General features: G+C 37.0%; 2 protein-coding genes across 4 annotated transcripts in view; one reads left to right on the plus strand and one right to left on the minus strand.

Moving 5' to 3' along the window:
* Positions 1–1,827: 1,827 nt before the first annotated feature.
* Mekk1 (mitogen-activated protein kinase kinase kinase 4) overlaps positions 1,828–24,357 on the minus strand; it is a 34,351-nt gene continuing 11,821 nt past the window's right edge. For all 3 annotated transcript variants that reach the window (XM_087355215.1, XM_087355214.1, XM_087355213.1), the window contains exons 15-25: positions 23,457–23,637; positions 22,687–22,848; positions 22,135–22,350; positions 21,579–21,909; positions 20,590–20,763; positions 11,449–11,636; positions 10,339–10,510; positions 9,820–9,942; positions 9,332–9,438; positions 8,978–9,157; positions 1,828–8,085 (exon numbers count right to left, since the gene is read on the minus strand). In XM_087355215.1, the coding sequence (XP_087211341.1) occupies positions 7,996–8,085; positions 8,978–9,157; positions 9,332–9,438; positions 9,820–9,942; positions 10,339–10,510; positions 11,449–11,636; positions 20,590–20,763; positions 21,579–21,909; positions 22,135–22,350; positions 22,687–22,848; positions 23,457–23,637 (1,924 nt within the window). In that variant the 3' untranslated portion in view covers positions 1,828–7,995. The remainder of the gene's footprint in view (positions 8,086–8,977; positions 9,158–9,331; positions 9,439–9,819; positions 9,943–10,338; positions 10,511–11,448; positions 11,637–20,589; positions 20,764–21,578; positions 21,910–22,134; positions 22,351–22,686; positions 22,849–23,456; positions 23,638–24,357) is intronic.
* On the plus strand, positions 12,183–21,472 carry LOC110838035 (uncharacterized). Its single transcript, XM_022080802.2, is given in 9 exon segments — positions 12,183–14,216; positions 14,976–15,172; positions 15,741–15,934; positions 16,502–16,655; positions 17,454–17,730; positions 18,009–18,140; positions 18,224–18,356; positions 18,712–18,838; positions 19,422–21,472. Coding segments are annotated over 9 exon segments (1,851 nt in total). The 5' UTR covers positions 12,183–14,000; the 3' UTR covers positions 19,843–21,472.

Below are 24,357 nucleotides of genomic sequence, written 5' to 3' on the forward strand. Positions count from 1 at the left end.
TTAAATTTTGCTTTTAAACGAATTCAGCCTGAGCTATTCTACCTGATTGGTGATAGCCAAATTGCCCCCCCCCCCCCAACTGATAAGAGCATTTAAATGCGTTTATAAGGACTAATTCATTCAGATCACATATCAAATGTATAATGGATTGCGTAATCCTCAAGCAATAACGTTAAAACAAATATCACTGCAACATAAATCAAGTTCGCCGCTTCACATTCACGATCTAAACCAGATTCACATACAATTCGTACAATCTTGCGTCACGAAGATAAGAATACTCCTGGGAAAACTTTGCCTAATTCGGCATTGCACGTTTGGGGATTTGTTGTTCGTATTCCCTGCATTTCCAAACGATAACAACGCACTCGATGCGAGAGAACCACAATGACCAATCGCACTGCTTCGATATGCGTCTCATTGCGCCCAGAGCAGCCTGTCCCCCCAATTCGGGACCTTACGTACTTTACGAACTAACTCAGCGGTTCTCAAGAGAGGGTTGTGTGACGGCAGAGAGAGACTGACAAGACAGTGTCATAAGAGGATTCACCCTGTTGAAAACGTCAATGGATTATGATTACAAACCTTGAAAAATAGCCTATATTGACTGCATAATTAATTGTTTTAAGCCGGTTAAGTGGTACCTGGTGAGATCCTTCCAAACTTTCTGTCATCGCTTTCACCAGTCCCAACATCTTTCAAAATAGAGGGAACCCAACGTTTGCGAGGTCAGTACCAATTTGGTACAATTTCAACAAACGCACAGTGACCTTGAAACGACAAGGAAAGCCTTGAAACTGGCTTTAAGATTCAATCTAGGACGCTGATTCGATCGCTTCGTTATAATTACATGACGTCTTACGTGTCCTACGACAGTAAATTATGTAATTGGAATATTAGACTACGCGGACTTTCAATTGACCGGACTGGCTGTCATTACAAACCCTGCAATCCTCTAAGGGAATGTCGTGGCCTCCTCTGAGGACATATTCAAACTGAATGTGAAAGGCATACAAATAGCATCGAACAGTAGCCTACAACATCGGTGACCCACTTTTAAATCAAGGAATGAATGACTTACTCCACTTGACATTGGAAGGCCGAGTGAAGGTAAACTTGATGTGGTCATCATCTGACGCGGAAATGGCAATCGACCATCGCTCCCAGCTACGTCATTTATGTAATTTGATGCACTGAAGTAAGAAACTGCAACCTTTAATCTGTGTACGTGACTGTTAGCACGACCTTTATGAAGTGACCAGCCCCACAGGGAGGTTGCCACTCCCACTACGACCAAAGGTAAATGCTTCTTCTTCTTGACGCCATCACGACCTCCAATATTCGTCATTAACCCTTACCAACAATCATGTCCCCCCCCCCCCAAAATTGTTTAATCCACAACAAATAAATACATATCCAGTGAAAATAACAAATGCAGTGTAGTACCTTAAAATGTCTTGATCAGGAATTGAAACAAGGTCTTCACAGCACTGCCATCCAGTGATACTTTTGGAGATAAAACAGCAAACAGGACCGCATTATGCCTTAATTTCATGCACTTCATGCATATAATTTTGTTCCGTCCGAAGAATAATTATCCCATTGGGTCAATTGACACTATATGAATTTCTAAATAAAATTTAATTATGTATGATCTTGGAGGAGACTTCTAATGGATGGCAGACACCGAACCAAATTATACTGTCCATGGTTGCATGGTATAATCAGACATGTTGGTTGAATGTAACAAGAGTTGTCAAAAAAAACTGCGTTTATGAAACTCAAGGATTCATCAACATGTTTTCGAAAGCCAACCCACTGGACCTGTCCTGAGAAAACTAAATACAGTTTATTTATTTATAAATTTACTTTATTTACAATAAATGATTTCTAAACTTCAACAATATTTTATTATTGCAAAAATGGTATTGAATTTCTTCACAGAGTAGGATATTTGTTCACAGTCTCTGTAACATCAGTTCACAGTGCTCGTATTGGAAACTGCAAACATTCCACAACTTTTCATGAATAGACATGAAAGGCAAAAATAAGTTTTGATAGTTCAGTCTGTATATGCGTACAAATATTTTGATTTTTGTCTTAATACATAAAATGACTTAAAAGATCTGAGATAAATGTATGAATATAGAGAATATTCGGGCGTAAGAAACGGGAAGCCAGATAACATCACAGAATGCAAAACTTCACAATTTGTACTCTTCATTTAATATTGCCGACGTGATCAAATAAAGTATCGGGTGGTCCATATAGCGTGCCTGCGACAGATGATAAGTGCATACAAAATTTTAGCCAAAAACCTCAAATACAGAAACACTTAGGAGACCGAGGTTTCAATGGGAGGATAATATCAAAATGGAGCTTAAAGAAGCGTATGAAGGTGCCGATTCACACTGCGGTTCGGTCGTACTTACAATATACACTAAAACAGGCCACGACCAGCTTCCCCCTTACCCTAAGCAAACCATTCATATTTCTATGACATTAATTATAATAAAATGAGAAAAATGTACACCCCCTCTTGTAACCTTTGGGGTCTGTATACTGTTACATATGATACCCCAGCAGACCTATTCTGCTTGGATTTAAAAAATCAAAGTTTGTACAATGCTAATTATTTTATATGGATGAATAATTAAATACTTCAGTCTTGTACATCACAACTTTCAATACGAGCACCGTGCTTGTAAGAGAAATGGGCGTAATACGACACATAACCTCAAGTATCGTATAAGGTAATACAGAAATTATATCCGAAGTTCTAGGCACATTCTGCACGCCAAACTCTTTTTATATTAAACAAAACAAAAACAAGTTCTGATTTCAAAGTATAATGTTTTATACAAATGTTACAATACTGTGCCGAAGGGTTGTCATTTGCACGCATTTCTGTGATTTGACAAACGTAAACAGAATACTGTACTATCAAATGGCAACCCTGGTTCAGTACCACTACTGCCACCTAAATGGCCTAGAGCTCCTACTAGTTGCTAAATTTTCTGACATAATTCTTCAAACTAACTTCAAAAGAAATGTAACAGAAGTAAAACGTATTCCTGTTTATACAGATTCTTTGGCTTGAATGCGGGATCTATTAATAATAACAAGCGCTCAACACGATCACTCTACTAAAAGCCTATAAAGTCAACAGTTTGGGGAATTTAATGTAAAATCTGTTTCGTGAAAGATTTCATTTCTGACAGAAGTTCCACTTCTACGTACCATTCACAAAGACAGAATTGCGGAACGCCTGAACAACAGACTAATTTTCTTAAGCACGCCATTAAAATAAACCATCGCAAGATGGATGAAATATTGAAACATTAAACACAATTAACAATTAAAGCAAAGAACACCAGTGACTGCAACAATATCCATGCCAGATACAGAATGGTAAAAAAAAAAAAGTGAACCGAGCTTTCATTCAAGATGTAACATTAATGACATTGTTCTAATTGACATAATTGTTCTGGGCTACAATTTTTTCAACCTAGATGCGCCATTAAGTGTCCACATGGGCAGATAACATTCACTTACCTTCCATTCCATTCTGTGATTTATCAGTGGATTTAAACCTGACGTCAAGCACATAGTAAAAAAATAATGGCCTCCTAACTGGATAAGCAGACGTAAACCTGATTCAGCAGAAATGAGGACAGTCATGAAATCTGCAAGGAGCCAAATGGTCATTTTCAATTTCTGGCCACTTTACTCTCGGCAAAATATATCCAGCCTCAGAACCAGTCCAAAAGCAGTGGCAACAGAAACATTCCTGCCCCTACCAGGAATTGAACTCCAGCAATCCAGCTTGATTACACTTTGATAAAATCTGCTTGAACTTAAATTTTAAAATAAGGAAATGCCTATTTTGTAGATTAAGTTCTTAGAACTTCAGTTTATCCACCTGAAAAACCACCGAGCTGGCTTTTCGACGCAGTACCAACTACTGTCTGGAACGATGTGGAATGAGAGGCAGGAAACATAATTTGTTTTCAGGCCAATTAAATTACAAAAAAGGTACAGAACTTCAATCAATGTGCCACTAAACAGCTAAAGTACTTCAAGTACTGCTCAAACTTGACAGTTTGTTCGTGTGGCTCGGTACGACACTTCTGCTGTCAGCAACTGAAACCCAAAATACATGCTGCCACATAAGCAGGGTATTATCACAAATGTATTCCTTAGGATTTATAATACTAAGTATTTTAACAATAGTCATAGCATCAGGTATCAATGTCCTCAAAACAGATAAAACTTGTAAAATGAAAATGCTACAAATAATATACCTGAAACCACCATTATTTAAAAATGAAACACAATGCATTGATTTAAAATAATTGAAGCAGCAGGTGTCTACAACAGGAAAGCCAGAAAGTGTGTAAACACACATAAAAATTGTCCTTAGGGTTATGCAGCATTTCAAGGTACTTCACACCGAACTTACGTGCATATTTTCAATATCAGACAGAGTTACTGACCAGAAGGCAAACATCGACAATTAAAAGATTGAGCCAAGAAACTCAGTCTCCGATAGAATTACATCCAAAGTGAAAGAAGTGTTTTTTAACATGACCTGTCCAAAAGTGTCGGCCAAATCCCAAGGCACGAGTTGTGAAAATTTTGGCAACTGAATATATACACCATACTTAATCTTCCATGACGTACATCACAAGTCACAACATGGCACTTTTATACAACAAACGGAGAGAAATTGTTTTTTAAAGTGTTTGCTGAGATAACACACTTAATATGAATGCTTTGCTGTGGTAATAGGGAGCAATCCAATTTTTTTTAAATGATCCACCAAAATAAAAATAAATGATGGCAGTTCAAATGCGCACGCCCCAATTTAAAATTTTTATGCAGAACTGTGCATTAACCTGAAAAATATTTTGAGTGACCAGGTCATCCATTTGCATTTGACAGGTCTTTACTTTGGGTCTTGGCCCTACGGTCAGCTGAGATTTTTGCTGTTTTTTTCAGTTCCTCCACACCATTGTAGGAACAGAAAGACCGTGAACAGTTCTCAATTCATCATCACACTGATCCTTTTAATGCTACATAACTAATTTAATTAAAATAAAAAGTCATTAATTAAACCAAGAATCAACCGATCTCACAGAGCCGAAACCGATAAGAGACTTCTGACTAACGTTCCTATGGAGTCACCCGCTAATCTCATCAACTTACTCTATCATGTTGAAGATAATCTTAAAAACATCACATATACATTATATACTTCACTTTCTTATAGTACACTCATACTACTGAGCATGTCATATAGAGCAGAACACAAAATTCTAATTGGTCCCACAGAGAAGATTGCCAATTTTCTGTGTACTGTTCCATCATGAGCAATAAACAATATACACACTACAAGGATTGTATAACACTTACTTCTACACAATAATTACATTATGTAAAGTGACTGACAACTACTAAATTTGATCTCAGAGCAATTTAAAAGCAATTCACCAATCATACAAAAGAAATACAGCTTTGTAATTCGCCAAACAAGAAATCAGATGGCCACATGTACAAAAATTATAATGAAAATATTAACCTGAAAAATGTAATTGTACTGGGAGTGTATGATTTAAGTAGGATTCAGTTTATAAATAACCTCTACACCCCAGAAGAAAACACAAGAAGCTAGAGAATCTGTTCAACGTGTAGCTTGCAGCAGATAAATTATTGCTACTGTAAAAAAAAAGTTGGATCGACCTGTCCTTTTAATCAACTTGGGTTTTCAACTATGAAAATACTAACACGAAGATACAATTCAATTTTAACAGAAAAATACTTACATGACTGCACAGAGAAATTGTGACCGAGTACAGTACGTTTTTTCATATGTTAAATTAACTACCAAACATGTATATTTCTTTTGTAATCTATTAAATCACTTACATAAGTGAAAGTAATACAAGACCCTGAAATGGTTGGACAGGCCTGGGCTACATGATGACTGCATTTCGCAGAAAAGACGTTTATCATTCTTTAGCTTATTCAAGAATAGAAATTAAAATTATTTCATCCCAAACCAATTTATCAAAAGAAATTTTGATTTAGAAATCATAACTGAGTAGCAAACCTTTAATATTTCATAAAAATTTTGTAAGTGGGTTCTAGAACCATTTTTCCAGCAAACTATCAAGTGGTCATCTTATTTCCTCAAACTGTAATCTTTTGGGTCATTACAGTGTAGTAATGCTGGTGGTTACTGATGTTCGGGAGGAACATACTGCCTCCACTTTCTTCAGGGCAATATTCTACACTAAAAGAGGCAGGATGTACCTTCAAAATTTTGGTAACCACTGACAAGACTACATCCAAAAACTCACTGCTATGAAGACCTAAAATCTCATCTTACTTCCTGGTACGCACACGTGCCACAGTACGTAAAAACAATGCACTACGTGGTCTAACAGCTGATATGCTCTCAGAACGAAGTAACTGCATCTGTATCAATAAAAGAACTAATTTCTTCAGTTGTTTCGACACTGTTTTAATTTCTGTACTATTGTGCCCTTATTATTTATTCTGATAAATACAGTAAACTAAATCCTGCTAAACTCAAATCAGAAATTAAGTCAATTAGATTAAAAAGAGAAGAAAATATGCAAAACAAACAAGGTACTAGCTGAAGAGCTGTAACTGAACACAGAAAAGTCTCTCAGATATGGAGTAGGAATTCAAAGACTGACAGCTTCCAGAAGGGAAGTGCAGTATTTCAAACCACGGAAAACTTGGATAAGGATTGCAATGCAACACCTCCTCTTATGTAAGGTTCAGAGTTTTAAATAATAATAATAATGGCAATATCCATAAAAATTAAATCCGTGGCGTAACAGCTCCAGAGAGCCAAAGCCGACTAACTGGCTGCTGGCCTCACGTTCACATGCCTAAGCAGAGGTGAACGATCATCCAACCAGATATAGGGTGATGTGTGGTCAGCACAACGAACCAGCTAGTTTTCATGACTGGATTACGCTACTTATTGTAGCTCCCCAATTTTCTGATGATGCTGGGTTGGCACCGGTCCCATACACTGGTCGAAAATCTCATGAGAAACTTCTTTCCCCGAGACTCAAGCTAGCGCGCATTCCGTATCACCGGTCCGAAGCACGATGCCTTGGACCGCGCGGCTATGGCACGGGACAATCACTCTACATTATAATAAATAAATACATACAATTATGAATATATGTATTCCAGCAGCTACATGCAGCCCCATTATGCGACATGTTAAATATATTTAATTTGTCACACAGATCAGAAGGGCACAAAAGAGATCTGTTTTTACACGATTTACAATAGAAATAAAATTCTGTGTTAAAAATGGATATATGAAGTTTCATTCTGAGACCAAGAATTATATTCACTGGAAAAGGTTCAAAAATGACAAGTTATAATATAATGCAAAGTTGTCAATACTGTGGCACACGCAGCCTATGCTCACTATAATGTACTATATACAATAAAATGTACAGACTAACAGTTTATATATATATATATATATATATATATATATATCAGAGCATAAAATTATAAGCAATATTTGGATTCTGTCCGTGTTATCATCTACAAAATTCAGGAGAATTACGTAAAACTGAAGAACATCCACCAAAAAAGTGGTTTGATAATGGAAGTTTGAGATGCATACCTAAAGTAAATAAAAGATAACATTCAAAAGACAAATCCAAAAAAAAGCTTAATAATTCTAGCCCTGAGATTAACATTCAGCAACAAAATAAAGGCAAAAAAATCTTTACCCAAAAATAACTCTACGTCATATACACATACAGCAATCCCATCACCGGATTCTCTATAGGTTTGTATATTTGTAACATTTCCTGTAGGCAGTATAGTAAAGAAATAGGCTCCATCAACTACTTTGTATCTTATACTCGTCGCCCCATACTCACAGCATCACACTTCTCAAATACTTTGAGGAGTGTTTCCCACACTTGATGCCTACTTCACGACCTTCTTCACACCGTCTTTTAAGAAGTCTTCAACAAGTGACGGTATATCAGTCGAGATGCATTCGTCATCATCTTCAATCTGAAACGCAGAAATGGAGACAAACATTTCACATCTGGTGGCATACTCATCCACTTTTAGCCGTGTTCACAACTAAACCTGCAGAAACGCACCTATTATATTTCCTGTACGTATCCGCATGTAAAAACTTGAGAATCACAGAACATATTTACATTATAGAGAGCGGGGATAGCTCAGTCAGTATAGTGACTAGCTACGGGCTGGGCGATCGGGGTTCGATCCCCGACAGGGACAGAGGATTTTTCCTCTAGCCTCTGCGTCCAGACCGGCTCTGGAGCCCACCCAGCTTACTGTCCAATGGGTACCGGGGGTAAAGCACGGCCGGGGCGTGATGCTGACCACTCACCCCATCTGGTGCTGAAGTCAAGATAGAGTATGAGCCATACCTCCACTCCCCCCCCCCCCCCCCAAGTGCCTGCATAGGCATGTAGCGGGATTAAAAAAAGGGTTGTTATACTAAAATCTATTGACACACTGATATTCTGGTTCAAACATGATAATGGGAACTTTAGATGAAGACCTACACACCTTTCTGCACGTGGAAGTAACTGGGCGAGGAATCCCCAAGTTACCTCATTTACCTGGGGAATCTGCAGCCAGCTGTGCAACATAGGAAGAATACTCCATGATGATGTCATTGCCCAGCTAGACAGGCACCACACACCCAAACAACTCTGTCATTGGAGCCATCCACAAAGGTTAAATAACAAATTCTGGTGAATGCACCAGAATAATTTCTGAGTTAGGATTAAAGATTATTCAGTCTCAAATATTCTTTTATATTTATTCAAAAGAATTATCTCCTAAGAGAATGAGCATTCCAACTTGTTCTTTAAGTAACTTAAAACTCTACTGACAGGATCCCCATTGAGAAACAAGTCAATGCACTCGCCTTCACAAAGGTATGGTGCAGGAGGTCACTTGCAGAGGCTCGCTGCCGTGGGTCATGTTGGAGACAGTGCTGCAAAAATTGATGACCTTCTTCACTAAGACTGTCTGGAACAGCAGGCGTCTCCCCCATTCCTACTTTGAACATTATTTGGTAATTGGAGTCAAACTCTGCCCAGGGACGCTGCAACAAAACCTCTATTCTCTCACATGTCTCTTTATTTTCCATTTGCTACATAATAACAACAAAAGAAAGCTTTATTCCAAACTGGAATACACATATTTTCCAAATGATATTTTTTATAATGAGAACGTGTCAATGTGGAACCCTTCACTCTTCAGTCATACATAAACATACCTTTCCCGAAGACATTTCAACAACAACGCAGCCAACAGACCAAATATCTGCCGCTCTGCCATGTCCTTCAGTATTTGTCTTCATGAACACTTCTGGAGCCATGTACGCTACAACAAAATGTTTGAAACTTTAAGAACAGTAAAAGCAGCGCACGATTAATATCTTACGAATTAAAGATTTTCATAATCACTGGCTATGGGCTGAATCAGTCTGAATGTAGTATAAAGCAAAAAATTCCTGTTCCTGCTGAGAATTAAACTCCAGGTATCCACCCTGCAACTTGCAACTTTAACAGACCCCGTCCATATGTATGTAACATAAGCATCTTATGTATCTGATTTCCTTATTCATTTACCACTTAGCAATAAAAACATAAGCACAAGTATGGAAAAGAAAACTTAGTTCCAAAACACAACAGATAATTTCAAAACAGGAGGGGGGCGGGGAGAAGCAAGCAAGCAAGCTAATGAGGCTAAAAGGGTCCTGACCTTGAGTTCCAACAAAGCCCTGCAGTTCTCCGGGCAGCGTAGTGTGAGCTTTGATCTTCACTGCTGAGCCAAAATCTCCCAGCTTGAGACAGTTTCCTTCATCTGTTAGGAAGATATTTGCACCTAGAAGAATGGAAAAAGTTACTGGTAATATTACTCTACTTTTACACAACACGAACCCAGTTGAGGACCAAGGTTGCGTGTACCGACGACTGACAAAGTAAAACCAAAGAACTTGGAGAGAAATCTAACTCAATGCCACTTTGTCCATCACAAGTTCCTATGCTTTGTCTGGTACTGAACGTAACTCTGAAAGCATCACTTAAATGCTTGAGCTATGGTACAGCATTCTTACTTGCACATAATCGTCATATTTCTAGAAGTGGGACCAGATCAGAAATATGAACAGAAGACACAACATCACATTTTGTTAGATTGTCAGGTAAAGTGGCAGACCTAAATGAGCATACTAAAATCTCACCAAAGCCTCAATAAAGAGGACCTGTAGTGGTAATTTACTTTTAATGTCACGATGTACAACGCCATGATCATGGAGAGCAGCCACTGCCTGCAGCAGCTGCCGAGTGTATCGACGGATCAGAACTTCGGGCAGACCGCTGGTCTCTGCTGCAGCTACAAGACTCTCCAAAGTGCCTTCTGTACAGAACTCCATGAAGATAAGCATCTCTTCCTGCAACATCACAATTAACATTTCTCTAATCCACAATTTTTAAAGTAATAATTAGGGATTTCCAACATCAGAAAAACTGATTCCTTAATACTTTATAGGTAAGTACATAAGCATGACTCATCAAGATAAAATTAAAATACATAAAAAATTATCAATATTATAAAACTATATTAAATTCATGTCTCTAAAGAAAAATTAAACAAAGAAATATCTACATTCCGAACAAGTTACGCAGAACATCAAAAGCATGTTCCTTCAAGAAAGTGTATACATTTTTACTTAACACTCTGGTTGAACTTCGTAACTGGTACAGGCCTCAATGCAACATTTAAAAACATTAACATCATGAAATATCTCTTCTTTTAATTACAATTCCCCCCCCCAACTTCCTCTAAATATATCTTACTAATTGTATTTTAAAAATACATCCAATTTTGTACAAGTGTTTTATTATATATTTAATCATACATTTATCATCATCTTGTAAGCGAGATCTTCATTTATATCACACAAACATTTTTCACTCCACTTCTTCGTTTCGACGCATTTTACGTATATGTACAGAATTTTCATGCTCACTGCACAGACAGCATTTTCTTTTCTCAAAATTCTTTCCTCATCCTTCTCAATTTCCAAATACCAGATTTAAACCAATTTAAGCCATTTCTCTCATTTCTTCTATCGGAGACTGTGTACAGGCTAAAAATAATAAGACAAAACACGGCCCTTAGCATTTTCTGAACTCCCACAAAAGTGATACTGGAGAAACAAACAGCTGTAACATCTCTTCCTCTGACCTTCAACATATGAAACAACACATGGTCAACAGCCCAACAGTCTAGTCATGTTGCAGCGGAAACTCCGTGTAGTCCCATAAGTCTGTTTGGCTGGAACCATATTGAGCACATAAGATGAGATGGGGGGGGGGGGGGACTTACTCTGTGTATTTCCACACCATAGTAGCGCACTAGGTTGCTGTGATGTATCCCTTCAAATATGCGCAACTCTTCTGCCACCCTGCGGATTGTTCTGTGGTCATTAGGCTGCAACTGAATCTCCTTCATTGCCATTAGTTCACCGGTCTCATTGTTGACAGCGGTGTACACTTTACCAAATCGGCCTTGACCTGCGCACAAACGCAAGCAAAATAATGTGAACAGAAAAATAATCACTCCATCAGAGATGAATTCACACTTACAATAAAACTACATTAAACTGTCATGATTAACTGATAAATAATTTTTAATCACTCAATATTTAATTTAAAGGGGTAATCAATTAAGCCTGCAGTATCTTGAATCTTAAACTCAGGATGAGAAATTTGCTTCAGATATTGTATACATTTTTCATGTTTGCTATACTGTATGTTTTTAAAAGTTATTTATGAGTTTTCTCAATTTTGAACTTCAAGATTTCGCTCACTGCCAGAACCTTCATTCAGCTTTTCTAGGTTCAGTCTTCAAATTATAAAATTCATATTTCTGTTAAAAAGAAGTACATTTCCTTTGCCTTATTACAGAGATGACTAATGATAAATGATATAAGGATTTCAATAAGACGAAAATATAATTTGGAATTGTGAGGAGAAAACATTTAGAAAATGCTGATGAGAAAATATGAATTTTGATTTTTTGAGGTGAGGGAATATGTTACAACCGCCAATCACTAGAAGGAATAAATTAGCAATTCAATGTACAATCTTATTTACAAATTATTCACTGCAAAAAACAGTTTCATTTCTAGCATAAAAACAAAAGTTTTTAACTGATGTCAGTGGCGGAAGAAACCATTTCCATCTGTTCCAATAAATTAATCTTATATATTTACTTCTTCGTGAAGTTTCTAGGACTCATTAAATAAGAATGATTACAAGAGCTTCAGCTCACATATTCATACCAGATAGCCACAGCATCCCTCAGAAAATAATGGATTGTAAGATGAATTACAAGGAATTTCTTTTCCAAATACAAGGTGATGCTTAAATAAAAATACTCTGAAAATCTGCGTATGATTTATCAATAAGACCACATACAATATTTATTTTTATAAATATTTGATTTATTCTTTGGTTATTAAAATATATAACTTAAAATGCAGAGTATAAACAATACCAAAAGACATGGAAGATGATCATGAATTGTGAGTAGGTAAGGATACGGAAGGAGGCACTCATGATCTGTCTCAGGTAGCGTCTGGGTATTGGCCTGGAAAGACTAATTAAAACTATAAAAAACAGTCAGGACAGCTGATATTTAGACCCAGTACCTGCTGAATACAAGTCTAGGGCTTTAGTATTACACCAAGTCTAACTTCTAGAGATGCTACAGTGACTTTAGGGAATCAACACCGAAGAAAACAGCAAATTATTTCCTACTGACAAAAATCTATGATGTCAGAAGTATTCTGTCTAAATTCACAGCAATAAGCATTACCTACTGTTACAGTAAACTAACTTATTCAACTGTCCAGAACTTGTTTATTAGAGACAAAGAAGCCAGTCATTTCATAATGGAAGTCTGGCAACTGTAAATTAAAAACAGATGGACAAAGAAGGCTCTGAGGCATAGAATTACACAATAAAAAATATCTGACAGATGCACATTACAGGCCAGAAAGACAAAACTAACACTGTAATATGTGAAATAAAACACAGGCCCTTCAGAATACATAAACAACACTGCAATGATGGAATGAAGAAGAGAGGATTTCCCTTTACAAATAAAGTTTGTAACATAACTAAGACACCCAATCAAGAAGAAAAATGAAAGAGTAAGTTTATCAAACACTGCAAGTTTGGTGCCCACAGACAGTGCTATTCAAATGCAAAGATTAGCACGCCATGCTAATTTTTTAACATTGAAAGTTATGAACATACGTTCCTGGTAGTTCACGCTCTAAAATCATAATCAGACTTTTCATTATGAAATGTTCTCCATCCTCTTGTTACTTCTCCTCTCTCTTATCTTCAAAAAATTTTCCTCTGCATCGTACTTTCAAAGGCCCTCAACCTACACCAACTTAAACTTCACAAGGCATTCTACATGTCACAGGCACGGTTCTGACAACCACTTCATCATTTGTACAGGAAGTGCTACTACCTGATTCTAGCTGGCCAATAACTAATAAATTAGAAATAATAATTGATACAGACATAATGAAGTGATACAATAATTACTAAAAGACTTGATTTTCATATATTTTGTGCATCAACCATCATTCTCAGCACAAATATTTTTTCAAAGAACATATTAAAGAATCAACTGGTTACCAAATTGAAATGTTTGTTTCAATTCTGTCACAAGAGAACATGAATTTCTTCTCAGTCCTGTAGGGGAAGAAAAAAACAACCACCAAAGCATCAGTGAGTAAAGGAGAAACAAAAAGACAAGCAGCCTGCAGACACTTAAGTTGGTAAACCCATCAGAAATGATACTGCCCACATGTTCAGCAGCTTCAACAGAGCACAGTGCTACACAGATCACTGATCAACATGAAAATTGTCCATTCAGTCATTTCAGTGTTACTTTTAAGCCTTATGTATGTGTTTATTTATGCACAAAATGAAAACAAAGACAGGGCTCAAAATTCTCAATTTCAGCTACCATCATTCAATGTTGCACAAAAGGGCCGTCAAGGACGAAGAAGTGTTCGGATAAGGGACACCGAAGGCACGGCAGGTCTCAGTGAAGGGACCAGAAATTCTGTGGTGAGATTACCTTGAGGTTTTTTTTCTTGCATGTTCATTTATTAATTTTTGGGTTATTACATGACGCTGGATGAGAAGGAAAGATGAATGTTACTGTGGCCTGTTTCAAGATATTATCGTACAATTTCTTGGAGAATTAGATAAATTATGAAACCCTCGGTAAGAAACCAAGTACCACCCAAAACATAAATCTAGATCATTAATGTTATTCCAACTTGACTTTCCTAAATTTTTTGGTAGTCACACACATGCTAAGAAATACATGAGTAATTACCACAGTACATTACATCATAACATCTTCATCTTGCAACAAGTTCTCTGCATTCTTACTCTTTCCACCTTATCCTAAAAAAATCTTATAGTCATCCATTCATAACACATGTCCATGCAAGTGTATCCTCAATGGCGTACTTTCTTTTCATAATGTCTCTACTCTCGCATCTTTGCCTAATGTCAGGGTTTCAAACTTCATCCCTTCTTGTTTATTTCATAATACTTCACAAAAACTGTATCTATATTGCTTGTCATGTTTTATGTAACGCAATTAAAACTGTTCCTGACACTTCCAAATTCCAAATCTTATCTTTAATAGTCTGCCACAATTTCCCAGCTCTATGGCTTCCATATGTAAATTCATACTGGATTTTTCCATGTCACAAAATGTTGCTGTCAAAATAAGAGGGGATTTAAAAAAAAGCATTCCAATGTCAGGGCCATTAATCTTTTTAAATGAGGAAAAAGGCATATTTTTCACTCCAGGTTCAAAATGCATCTACCCTTGTGTTGCCTTCTGGGTCAAGAGATCTGGATCCAAGTGGAACAAACCCCAGTACATCTGAAGATGGACAGCTGCTGGACAGAGCAATTCAACTGTTGCAGCGAATCAGTGACCGTATGACTGCACTGAATGCATTATATGAGCAGCAGCTTAGAAGACTTGAAACTTTAGAGTACAGGTAAGAAATAACAACAATCTTAACAAGCGCACTCTGCAAATCTAGCTTCTAACGAAGATTTCTTCTAAGTGAATAACCAATGAAGGTACAAACACAGTCAAATAAAGACAAATAATGTACATTTATGTATGTGTTTACACATGTGACGAAGAATAGGGTTATGTATTGGACTTGCTCAGGGATTTTGCTAATTTGTCAATGAGGTTCACTACTCAATTTTCAAAAGCTGCAGATAAGAGTTAAATTCTTTATTTCTTCAAACTGAAAAGAGTATTTTTTTTAACTCACTCTTTCCTTTTGCCAGTAGAAAAATACACATCACACCATTAGTTACTTTGTCTGGCAGTAAGGTATCGTTGGTTTTTTTTTCACAAAACATACTAATAAAAAATTTATTGTAATAAGTGAGCACCAGGCACTTAAACAAGAACAAGCTCCTTAATTTCACAATCGACTTTTGTGAACATGACAATGACCCTTCAAGTTCCATAAAATAGAAATTTTTCTGTTTAGCTGAGTAACTATCATACCCTGCACCATTGCATTAATTAGTTTCAATGTTCTTCAGGCTCACAAAGATGGAAGTGCAAACACAGGAGAGAAATGATGGAATCAAGTCCGAACTAAGGGAAGTATCGCAGCGGGTACGGCAGTTGGACTGGCAGAATAGCAAGATGGAGGCTGCACTGGAGGCTATTAAGATTGACACCACTGGGCTCAAACACGGGCAAGACCAGATACGTGGCTATCAGGCTGGGTCAGGTGATTGTGGAAGAATATTCCACACAAGAACATGTTTAACTCTAGACAATGAGCTTACCGACTTTTATCTTGCATGTTTACTTCACACTTCTAAGTTTCATGGATCAAATCATAAGGTTATCTACAATAGTTGGTGATGATAATAAATTTTTCTCAGACCTTCCATTGTCTTTTACACAACATTTAACAGATTGCTGACTGAATGATTAATCAGTTCCTTGCTTATTTAACAACTTTCAACTGCATAAATTATTTTTTGTTGAGAATGAGCCCGACCATCATCACTAAGACAAATGTATCTCTGACTGTGTGTCACTACCCTACAATACATCAAACCTCATTCATATGTAATAATTCTAAATATAATATAATCCTAATGCCGCCTCCTTATGAATCCAAAACTTCATGACCAGAAATGTTCACGTAATATTCGGTTAAACATATGCACCAATAATTCACAATCATGAATCCCAAATGAAAATCAGTGGCATGTTCGATCAAACGCATTATCAGACAAAACTATGGTGAGATTGTTATTTTCATATGCATATGCACAATTTCTTACAGAAAGAAAGGTGTTAGATCTAGCGGAAGATGACCTGAATAACAGATTACAAATGACGATGACTGCTGTTTCCACCATACGTGCTGCAATAGGACACATAAAAGATGATTATGATATCCTCAAACTGAACATCACAAAACTAAATAATATGACAAGGTATTAGCAGTTTAACAGTTATAATGAAATATTAGTTTTTAAAAATGCGACGAGTGCAGACATCTACAGAGTGTGACAGAGAAAATGGATTTCTGCATTCTTGAAAATTGTTCAATTAATTACGGAATGTAGATTTATAAATTACGAAGTAATGTAAAACTTGGAAGTTAGGAATGATGCGCATATTGATAGATGTAGCATATGGTTCCTTTCTCTGAGATGCAATCATGTCATAAACCTCGTCATACGTTTGTGCGGGTGTAATTTTGATCGCAACATACAAGTGGCAGTAAAGATGGACACTGGATACATAATTAGCAGAGCACTGTATTGCACAAGTGTTGTGACATGTTATAAATGGTTTAATAAGGATCCTTCTGGGGAAGGGAACTATTTTCCGGAAATGAAACATGTGCACCACATTTAATTTCATAGTTTTACATATATGGCAATGTGTAAATTTATGTTCCTATATAAATAAAACAATTTATTCACAGATGAAGTCATCTGTATCTGACTCTACATATACCTATGTGCTTTTTGGAAAATTATAGTATAAGTATTTCATACCAATACCATATCACTTATATTTAAAAGTGGTATTGCTTGCCAACCATTAAGACATTCAATTATAATGGGTGATGCTAATTTTTTTACCTACCCGATAGGTAATATATTGAGATGTGTCATACATTTGTAAATAAAATGTTCTCAGTCACTACATGAAGGTCAGTTAATGCAGATTTCAAGCCTCCAAGTAGTTTTTAATCTTTCATCTATATTTGATCACTCTTCTAGCCATATGATGGGGATCAGTGGACAGTTCCTCACCAAGCAGTACTTTACGAACGCGATGCTAGACTTGAAACATGAGTCCATCTCACCAGTAAAAGTTCTACCACAAGCACAGCTTGCCTCTGTCAACTGCCCCAGTGATCAGGCTCTGCCACGGGACTGCTGGGAAGTGCAGCAGCAAGGCCACAACATTTCAGGCATTTACAGGATCAAACCCGCTCTCTCTTCTGTACCTTTCTTTGTGTACTGCCAGTTGGAGACATGAGGAGGAGGTTGGACTGTAAGTTGTATATTAACATGTTAAGGACAACATTTCTTATGCCCTTCTTGCTAGCAAATACTGCCATATTATATGACGGCCCCATGCTGGGTACTATTAATATGATGACTAAGTTAACTCCTTTGCAAGGATGAATATTTTTTCATGAGATTTGTGTTTCTACATGGATATATAAAACTGGAAACAAAAATGTCTGTGTCCATAAAAATTTGAAAGTGTGTTTTGTGGAACTGCTTCATATACTATATTCTATAGTTCAAATAATTTTATCGTAACAGGTGGTACAAAATCGTTATGAAGGCACTGTGGATTTCTACCGAGGCTGGCATGATTACAAACACGGGTTTGGTAATATTGGGGGAGAATTCTGGCTTGGTCTTGAGAAGCTTCACACATTAACAAATTACAAGGTAATTTTGGTTTGACAGCAAATACTATGATAATAAATGTATCTATTATTTTCCTATTCTAAATCCCACTACTACTATTCCAGGTAACTGAATTACTGATAGAATTGCAAGATTTCAACTTGGAAAAATCTTATGCCCTCTACTCAGCCTTTGCCATTGGTACAGAAGTGGAAGGATATTCAGTCTCTTTCTTAGGAAGTTATGAAGGAGATGCAGGTATAGAAAACAATAAGCATTAGGGAACTAACTATTGTAATCAAAACTCAATAAATTAGTCCTAATAACATATCATGTACTGTACAAGTGTCCCAATACCTGAAACCACAGACAACACATATCTTGTCTTCGTCATAGTTATGGGTGAAAAAAGATAAGTGAAGGTAATTCTTCCATATAGGGTCACAGCCAGCAATGAGTTGCGTAAGTTGGTGCAAGTATTGAGAATACTTTATAACAGCTGTGTCAGAACTCTGATAGTGCCTGTGGTTCCAGACTTATGGGACACCTGCAGTTACATAAAACCAGATTATTATAAACTTACAACAAAACTGTGTTTAATTGAAATCCACAGGAGATTCACTGGTGTACCATGCTGGCATGAAATTCTCAACTTATGACATGGATCATGATAACTGGCATGATGGAAACTGTGCAGAATCCCATACTGGAGCATGGTGGTACAATGGATGTGACACCAGGTATAAACAACTACAAACTCAAAACAGTGCAGACATCTACAGTACAGAACAAAAAATCCAGAAACGATCTACGCTTAGAGAACCAAGTGCCTGCCAGTATGTTGCTGTTTTCTTTGGATTTAAATACAGAATGTAAAACCAAAGCGGAACACATCATCAGGAAGACCTAGGTGCAGCTAGGAGAATAATACCAAAATGTATCTTAAAAAGATTTTGTGTGAAGGCGTATGGGTTTCATTCAACTGACACCATCATTTGGTGAATGTATGGAGCCTTAATTCCTCCTTCCCATATACATCTTCATGGTGTAGTGCTCAGCAAGAGACTCAAAGTTTCTTTACTCAGTTACGTTATGCCCAATCATTCTTACTCATAAAAATAGGCACCAAGAACTAGTTAACACTTTTCATGCATTTTGAAACAAAAGTAGTTAGCTTAAAATGCAAATGTTAGCACGATGAAGTACTGTTCTTAAATATAAGAACTTATAAATCAGTCAGGAAAGCATATTCACATAAGAGTCCACCAAATGTTATAAAGAAAACTACACAACCAAATTAATGTTAAACCTCTTTCTTTGCAGCAACCTAAATGGCCGGTACCTGAATGGAGAGCTTCCAGAAATGTTTGAGTACCAGGGAATGTACTGGTATGACTGGCATGGTCCAGGTTACTCCCTCATGAAATCACGCATCTCGGTACGTTCAAGCAAGCATTCACACTCGCATCTGAGAGTGCAAGATGCCAAACGAACAACCAATAAAACTAACAAGATCCAAGGGAAGAGGAAGCATCCTACTGTTCAAACAATCTATGGGAATGCTACGAGACACAGAGAATACGGACCACGGCTGAACATCACTGAAAAAAGTCTTAAAGAAAACCTAGGAAAAGAAGACAGCCCTCCAATAAATGAAAACACAAACGGAGAGTTTCACCACTTTACAGAATATCCAGAATCGTCTTCACAGTATGGCAGTAACACTTATGATTACCAACCTTGATGTTATGACATGAACAACACGAGTATGCTCAGATTTAACAGTTTCATGTAAAAGAATTAATTCACAAGTCTTAAAGAATCCAAATAGTCATTCCTTGCATTGAAGTATATTTTATTGCAATAATCAGTTCATATGATTGATGATGTTTTTCTTATGATCTTGATTTCACTGTCTTCAGATGAAGGTGAGACAAAAAAGGTGCATGAATTAAGAAGATTTCTGTCTTCTGGGATGTTGCGCTGTGTAGTCTGGTCGATGTTAACCAACGTGTCTGAGGTCATACTGCCTCCGTCATCAGGGCGATTAGTATGAAGATTTCTGTCTTCTGAGTTGTTGCGCTGTGTAGTCTGGTAGATGTTTACCAATGTTTCAGAGGTCATACTGCCTCCGTCATCAGGGCGATGAATATTCACACAGCGCAACAACCCAGAAGACAGAAATCTTCATACTCACCGCTGTGAAAACCTCAAATCTTACATGCATGAATTAAATTTACATCTTGTGAATGACAACAATAACGTTAACCACCAATTAACATTTTTATCACTTACTAGGCCTGTAAACTGCATCTGCAAACTGATGGTGCTACAAAAATGGGATGCCTTTCAAGAAAAAGGAATTCAAAGTCTGTAAACCATGTAATCACCACTGTCTCCATATGACATTATAGCCATTTTGAGGGACGCACAAATGTTACAATGTTAAACAGGTGTGTGATGATAGCAAATACTGAAAACCATGACTTACCAATCTTGATGCCTCTCTGCCAACTAAAGGTGACACTCCGTGATTTAATATGGATCTTGTCTTCAGACTCGGTATCAGTGACTGAACCTATCAGCTCTTGGATACGTAAGCTCTCCTCTAAGGATCTATCCAGTTTCTTGACAGCTTCTCGAACTCGTTCAATTCGAGGCAATGCTAAGGGAGCAAAACAAGGCATGGCACTTTCACATTGCAGCAACAACAGCAATTTATAACATAAAACCCTACTAAAACAAACTGTAAGAGAGATTTACATATGTTAACCTATTCGGTCCAAATGTCATCCTATCCTAACAATATAAGACAACAGTATGAAGATCCTCATTATATCACTGTCCAAATTCTTATGACTACTTCTGCCTGTCTACCTCTACTTCAGCAGTGTTTTCTCAAAAAACCTAAATATATTTCCCTTAAAGTAAGAGACAAGGTTTTACACCCGCATCAAACAACAGGTATAGGCTAACATATTTTCAAATTTCTAGGTATGAAATGAAAGTTCACTGTTATATATTATAAAATTTCTCCATCATGCAGGCCTGTTTCTTAAAATATATTACTTCTAATAACAAATTTAATGAATGAATTCTGTAATAACATGTCTTCACACTACATGTTTTCTTCAAACCATTTATTTTCATAACTGTCACGTATAAAATCTACATTAATATTTTCATACTCATCTCTTAATGTGAAAGTAAGTTACACCTACTTAAAACTAATCAATACAGTAATTTTAATGAACATAGAAAACATACCATTGTTCATGGAAAAAAAAACTATTTTAAGTCAAAATGATTCTTCCTCTTGGAAGAAGTTCTCTATAATAAGAATTTTCAGAGTCAAATAAAATTTTAAATTTAAATGCAGTTATTAAATATGCCCTTAAATTTTGCATAAATAAAGAATAATTTTATGGTTTGCCCATGGCAGTAAACAAATTACCACAATATCTTTATGATGATACCTACCTTTAAGAGGAATATGAAGGGTCTCAGCTACAGCTCCATCTAAACTTTCATCTACTGTTTCACTGGGACTGTCAGTACCACTATGACTGTTTTGAGCTGACAGCGAATGCTGGGTTGATGGTGGGGCTGGAGTTACTGCAGTATCGGGTTGGGAACGAGAGACTCTGTATGTAGGGGTCCTTGAGCGGGGAGAAGGTGAGGATCCCCGTGACCGAGGATAATGATCTAACGGTGACCGAGAATTGTGAGGGTGAAATGGGGGAGTACTGCTGGTAGGAGTTGCTGTCCCAATTACATGGGAAATACATTCATCAATACTACTTTTCAGAGCCTGAAAGAAAAGAAAAAAAAGTACCATTAAAACAAATGGTACAAAATATTAGTTTCTTAAACAAAATCATTTACCCCTAGCATAGAATATGCTTCTCTAGTCTTATTAATGCAGAAGACAAAAATTGGGTGCTATTTCACACATGATTTCAAGCACCTACATACCTCCATGATCTGAACAGGAGCTCTAAATGCTTTATTTCAATACTACATTCCCTAGACTTACCTCAAACTGCTGATCATCAAGAAAGTTTGTATTTTGAGGTTCACAGACTGTCATGAGAAAATCCAAGCCCTGATTAGCCCATCTGGGCCTTAAACCCCTTCCTCGTTCACAGCGTTCCTTGACAAAGTGCATCCACTGTTGTGCAAAACTAATCATCCCACGGGCCAGTTTTTCACGAGCATCTCCTGTCACCAAGCGGCATACTTCTTTATGGTACTGCAAAAATTAAATGACATCTTTCATCCACAGAGATATATTCTTCCATTCTCAACTACATGGGTCAGTCAGACAGCATCAAATCGAAGAATGATTATGAATAATTAATTGCGAAGGTTGTGGAAGGAAGTGTTCAGAGGGTGTGAGGAACACCACAATAAACATATCAGCACAAACAGCCCTCAGGCCAAGATTTAAAACCAGTTACTGCTGGACTCAAACAGGAGTGCTAACAATTCAACCCTCAATCATCACAGTTGGAAATATATGGTATCCACCTACTCCATTTAATAAGTATAATGTCATAATCCATTGCAACAAAAAAACTGAACTTACCTCAAAACCAAACTTGTATCCTTGATGCAGTATTTCCCTACAACGTGACACCAGTGCACTCTTCTCCGTATCATCCACCTCAGACATATCTCGTACATCACAGGTTTCTTCTGCACTTTTTAAACTTGAAGTTATGGCAACTCGAAACGATAAAGTTTCTTTCTAAGAAAAAATTAAACCACACTTTCGTACACACTGATGCAATTAAGCCAGTAATGACTGAAGATTGCAATAACATAATCCAAGGACACTTTTGTGAGCCAACAAGCATTATTCCCATTCTTGTAATAACGGGTCCCAACAACGACCTTGGCCCACTGTTGCGACAGTGCAATTCAGCAATGGCCTCAGTTGAATTAAATAGTTTTCTGGATTTTATCCATCGTCCAATACTAAATAAAATCAATAAAATCCATGACGTTTCAGAGATGGGACTCTTATTTACGTCTTCAGGTAGACCTACTCTGTTGGGCCAAATCGAGAGCTAATCCCTGTCTCCGAAATTCCGTGGATTTTATTGACTTTATTTAGTACTGGACGATGGATAATATCCAGAAAACTGTTTACTTCAACAATACACCATCGTCACAAACTTTCAGAATTGAATGGCATCAGTTTCCACTGACTGACTGACAGATGGGCCCTAAAGGTGTTGTTTAGTCACACTAGAGCATGAAGAACACTTAATAAACCATTATCAATTGGACCAAATTTAATGACTACTGGGAAATCAAATGAGTTTTGTAAGTTAGCAAAGGCATTCCTCTTACCTTCAGTTCTTCTAAAGCTTCAGCAATTATGGCATTGCATTTTGGACTAATTCCTTCTTTAAAAGCTCCATTCTCTAGATCTTTTCTGAGAGTTTTAGAGAAAGCAACAGCTTTTAAAGCTTTCTCGCGGGTCTCATTGAACAGAATTTGAAATTCTCTACATACTGTTAACATTGTTTGCCTGTAAACAAAGGATGAAAATTTCACACTGAACATTTGAGTATGGCTATGAAATAAGATAAATGCTCAATTATGAATCATTCATTTATGAAGTAAGACTACACATTCATGGCGTACAAATGATCACACTCATTACAGGGTTCCTAAATCTACAAAAACAAGAGAGAGATAAAGTAAGAACTAGAAAGACAAAGCTGGTGCTTAACTAAACACCATACCATGTAGATGTACAGAGGGCTAGATATATAGTTCCAGTCATTCTTAACCTTAACACTAGACAGAGACATAGTTTCACTCCCTGGCACCTGGCCCCAAGGGAAGAACTCCAGCACCTACAGGATAAGAAGCTGGATGGACCTCAGATCCAGTCTAATGATAAAAAGAAAATTCCTGCTCTGCCAGCAAACAGAACACTGGTCATCCAGCCTGTGGCCCGGTCACTACACTGACTGAGCTACTCCAGGAAAGACTTTGTTCTTCATAAACTGACCAAGAGAATATATATATGAAAACTTTTAAAATTAATGCACAACTTCCATCACAGTACCTGATAAAAGGGATAGACAACATGGTGGCTGTAATCAGTCATTTATACTGAAAAGGCAATATCACTGATTTTGAATTTACGAGAAGAAAGGTCCGTCCTGAACTTGAAGGTAAAATGTACATACTATATATATATATATGTAAGAATAATTTTCAGTGTGTGATTCTTATTAGG

The sequence above is a fragment of the Zootermopsis nevadensis genome, unplaced genomic scaffold (genome assembly GCF_977971745.1).
Source record: "Zootermopsis nevadensis isolate Lab colony 2312 unplaced genomic scaffold, Znev_1.0 Znev_ptg000024l, whole genome shotgun sequence".
Classification (NCBI taxonomy): Eukaryota; Metazoa; Arthropoda; class Insecta; order Blattodea; family Termopsidae; genus Zootermopsis; species Zootermopsis nevadensis.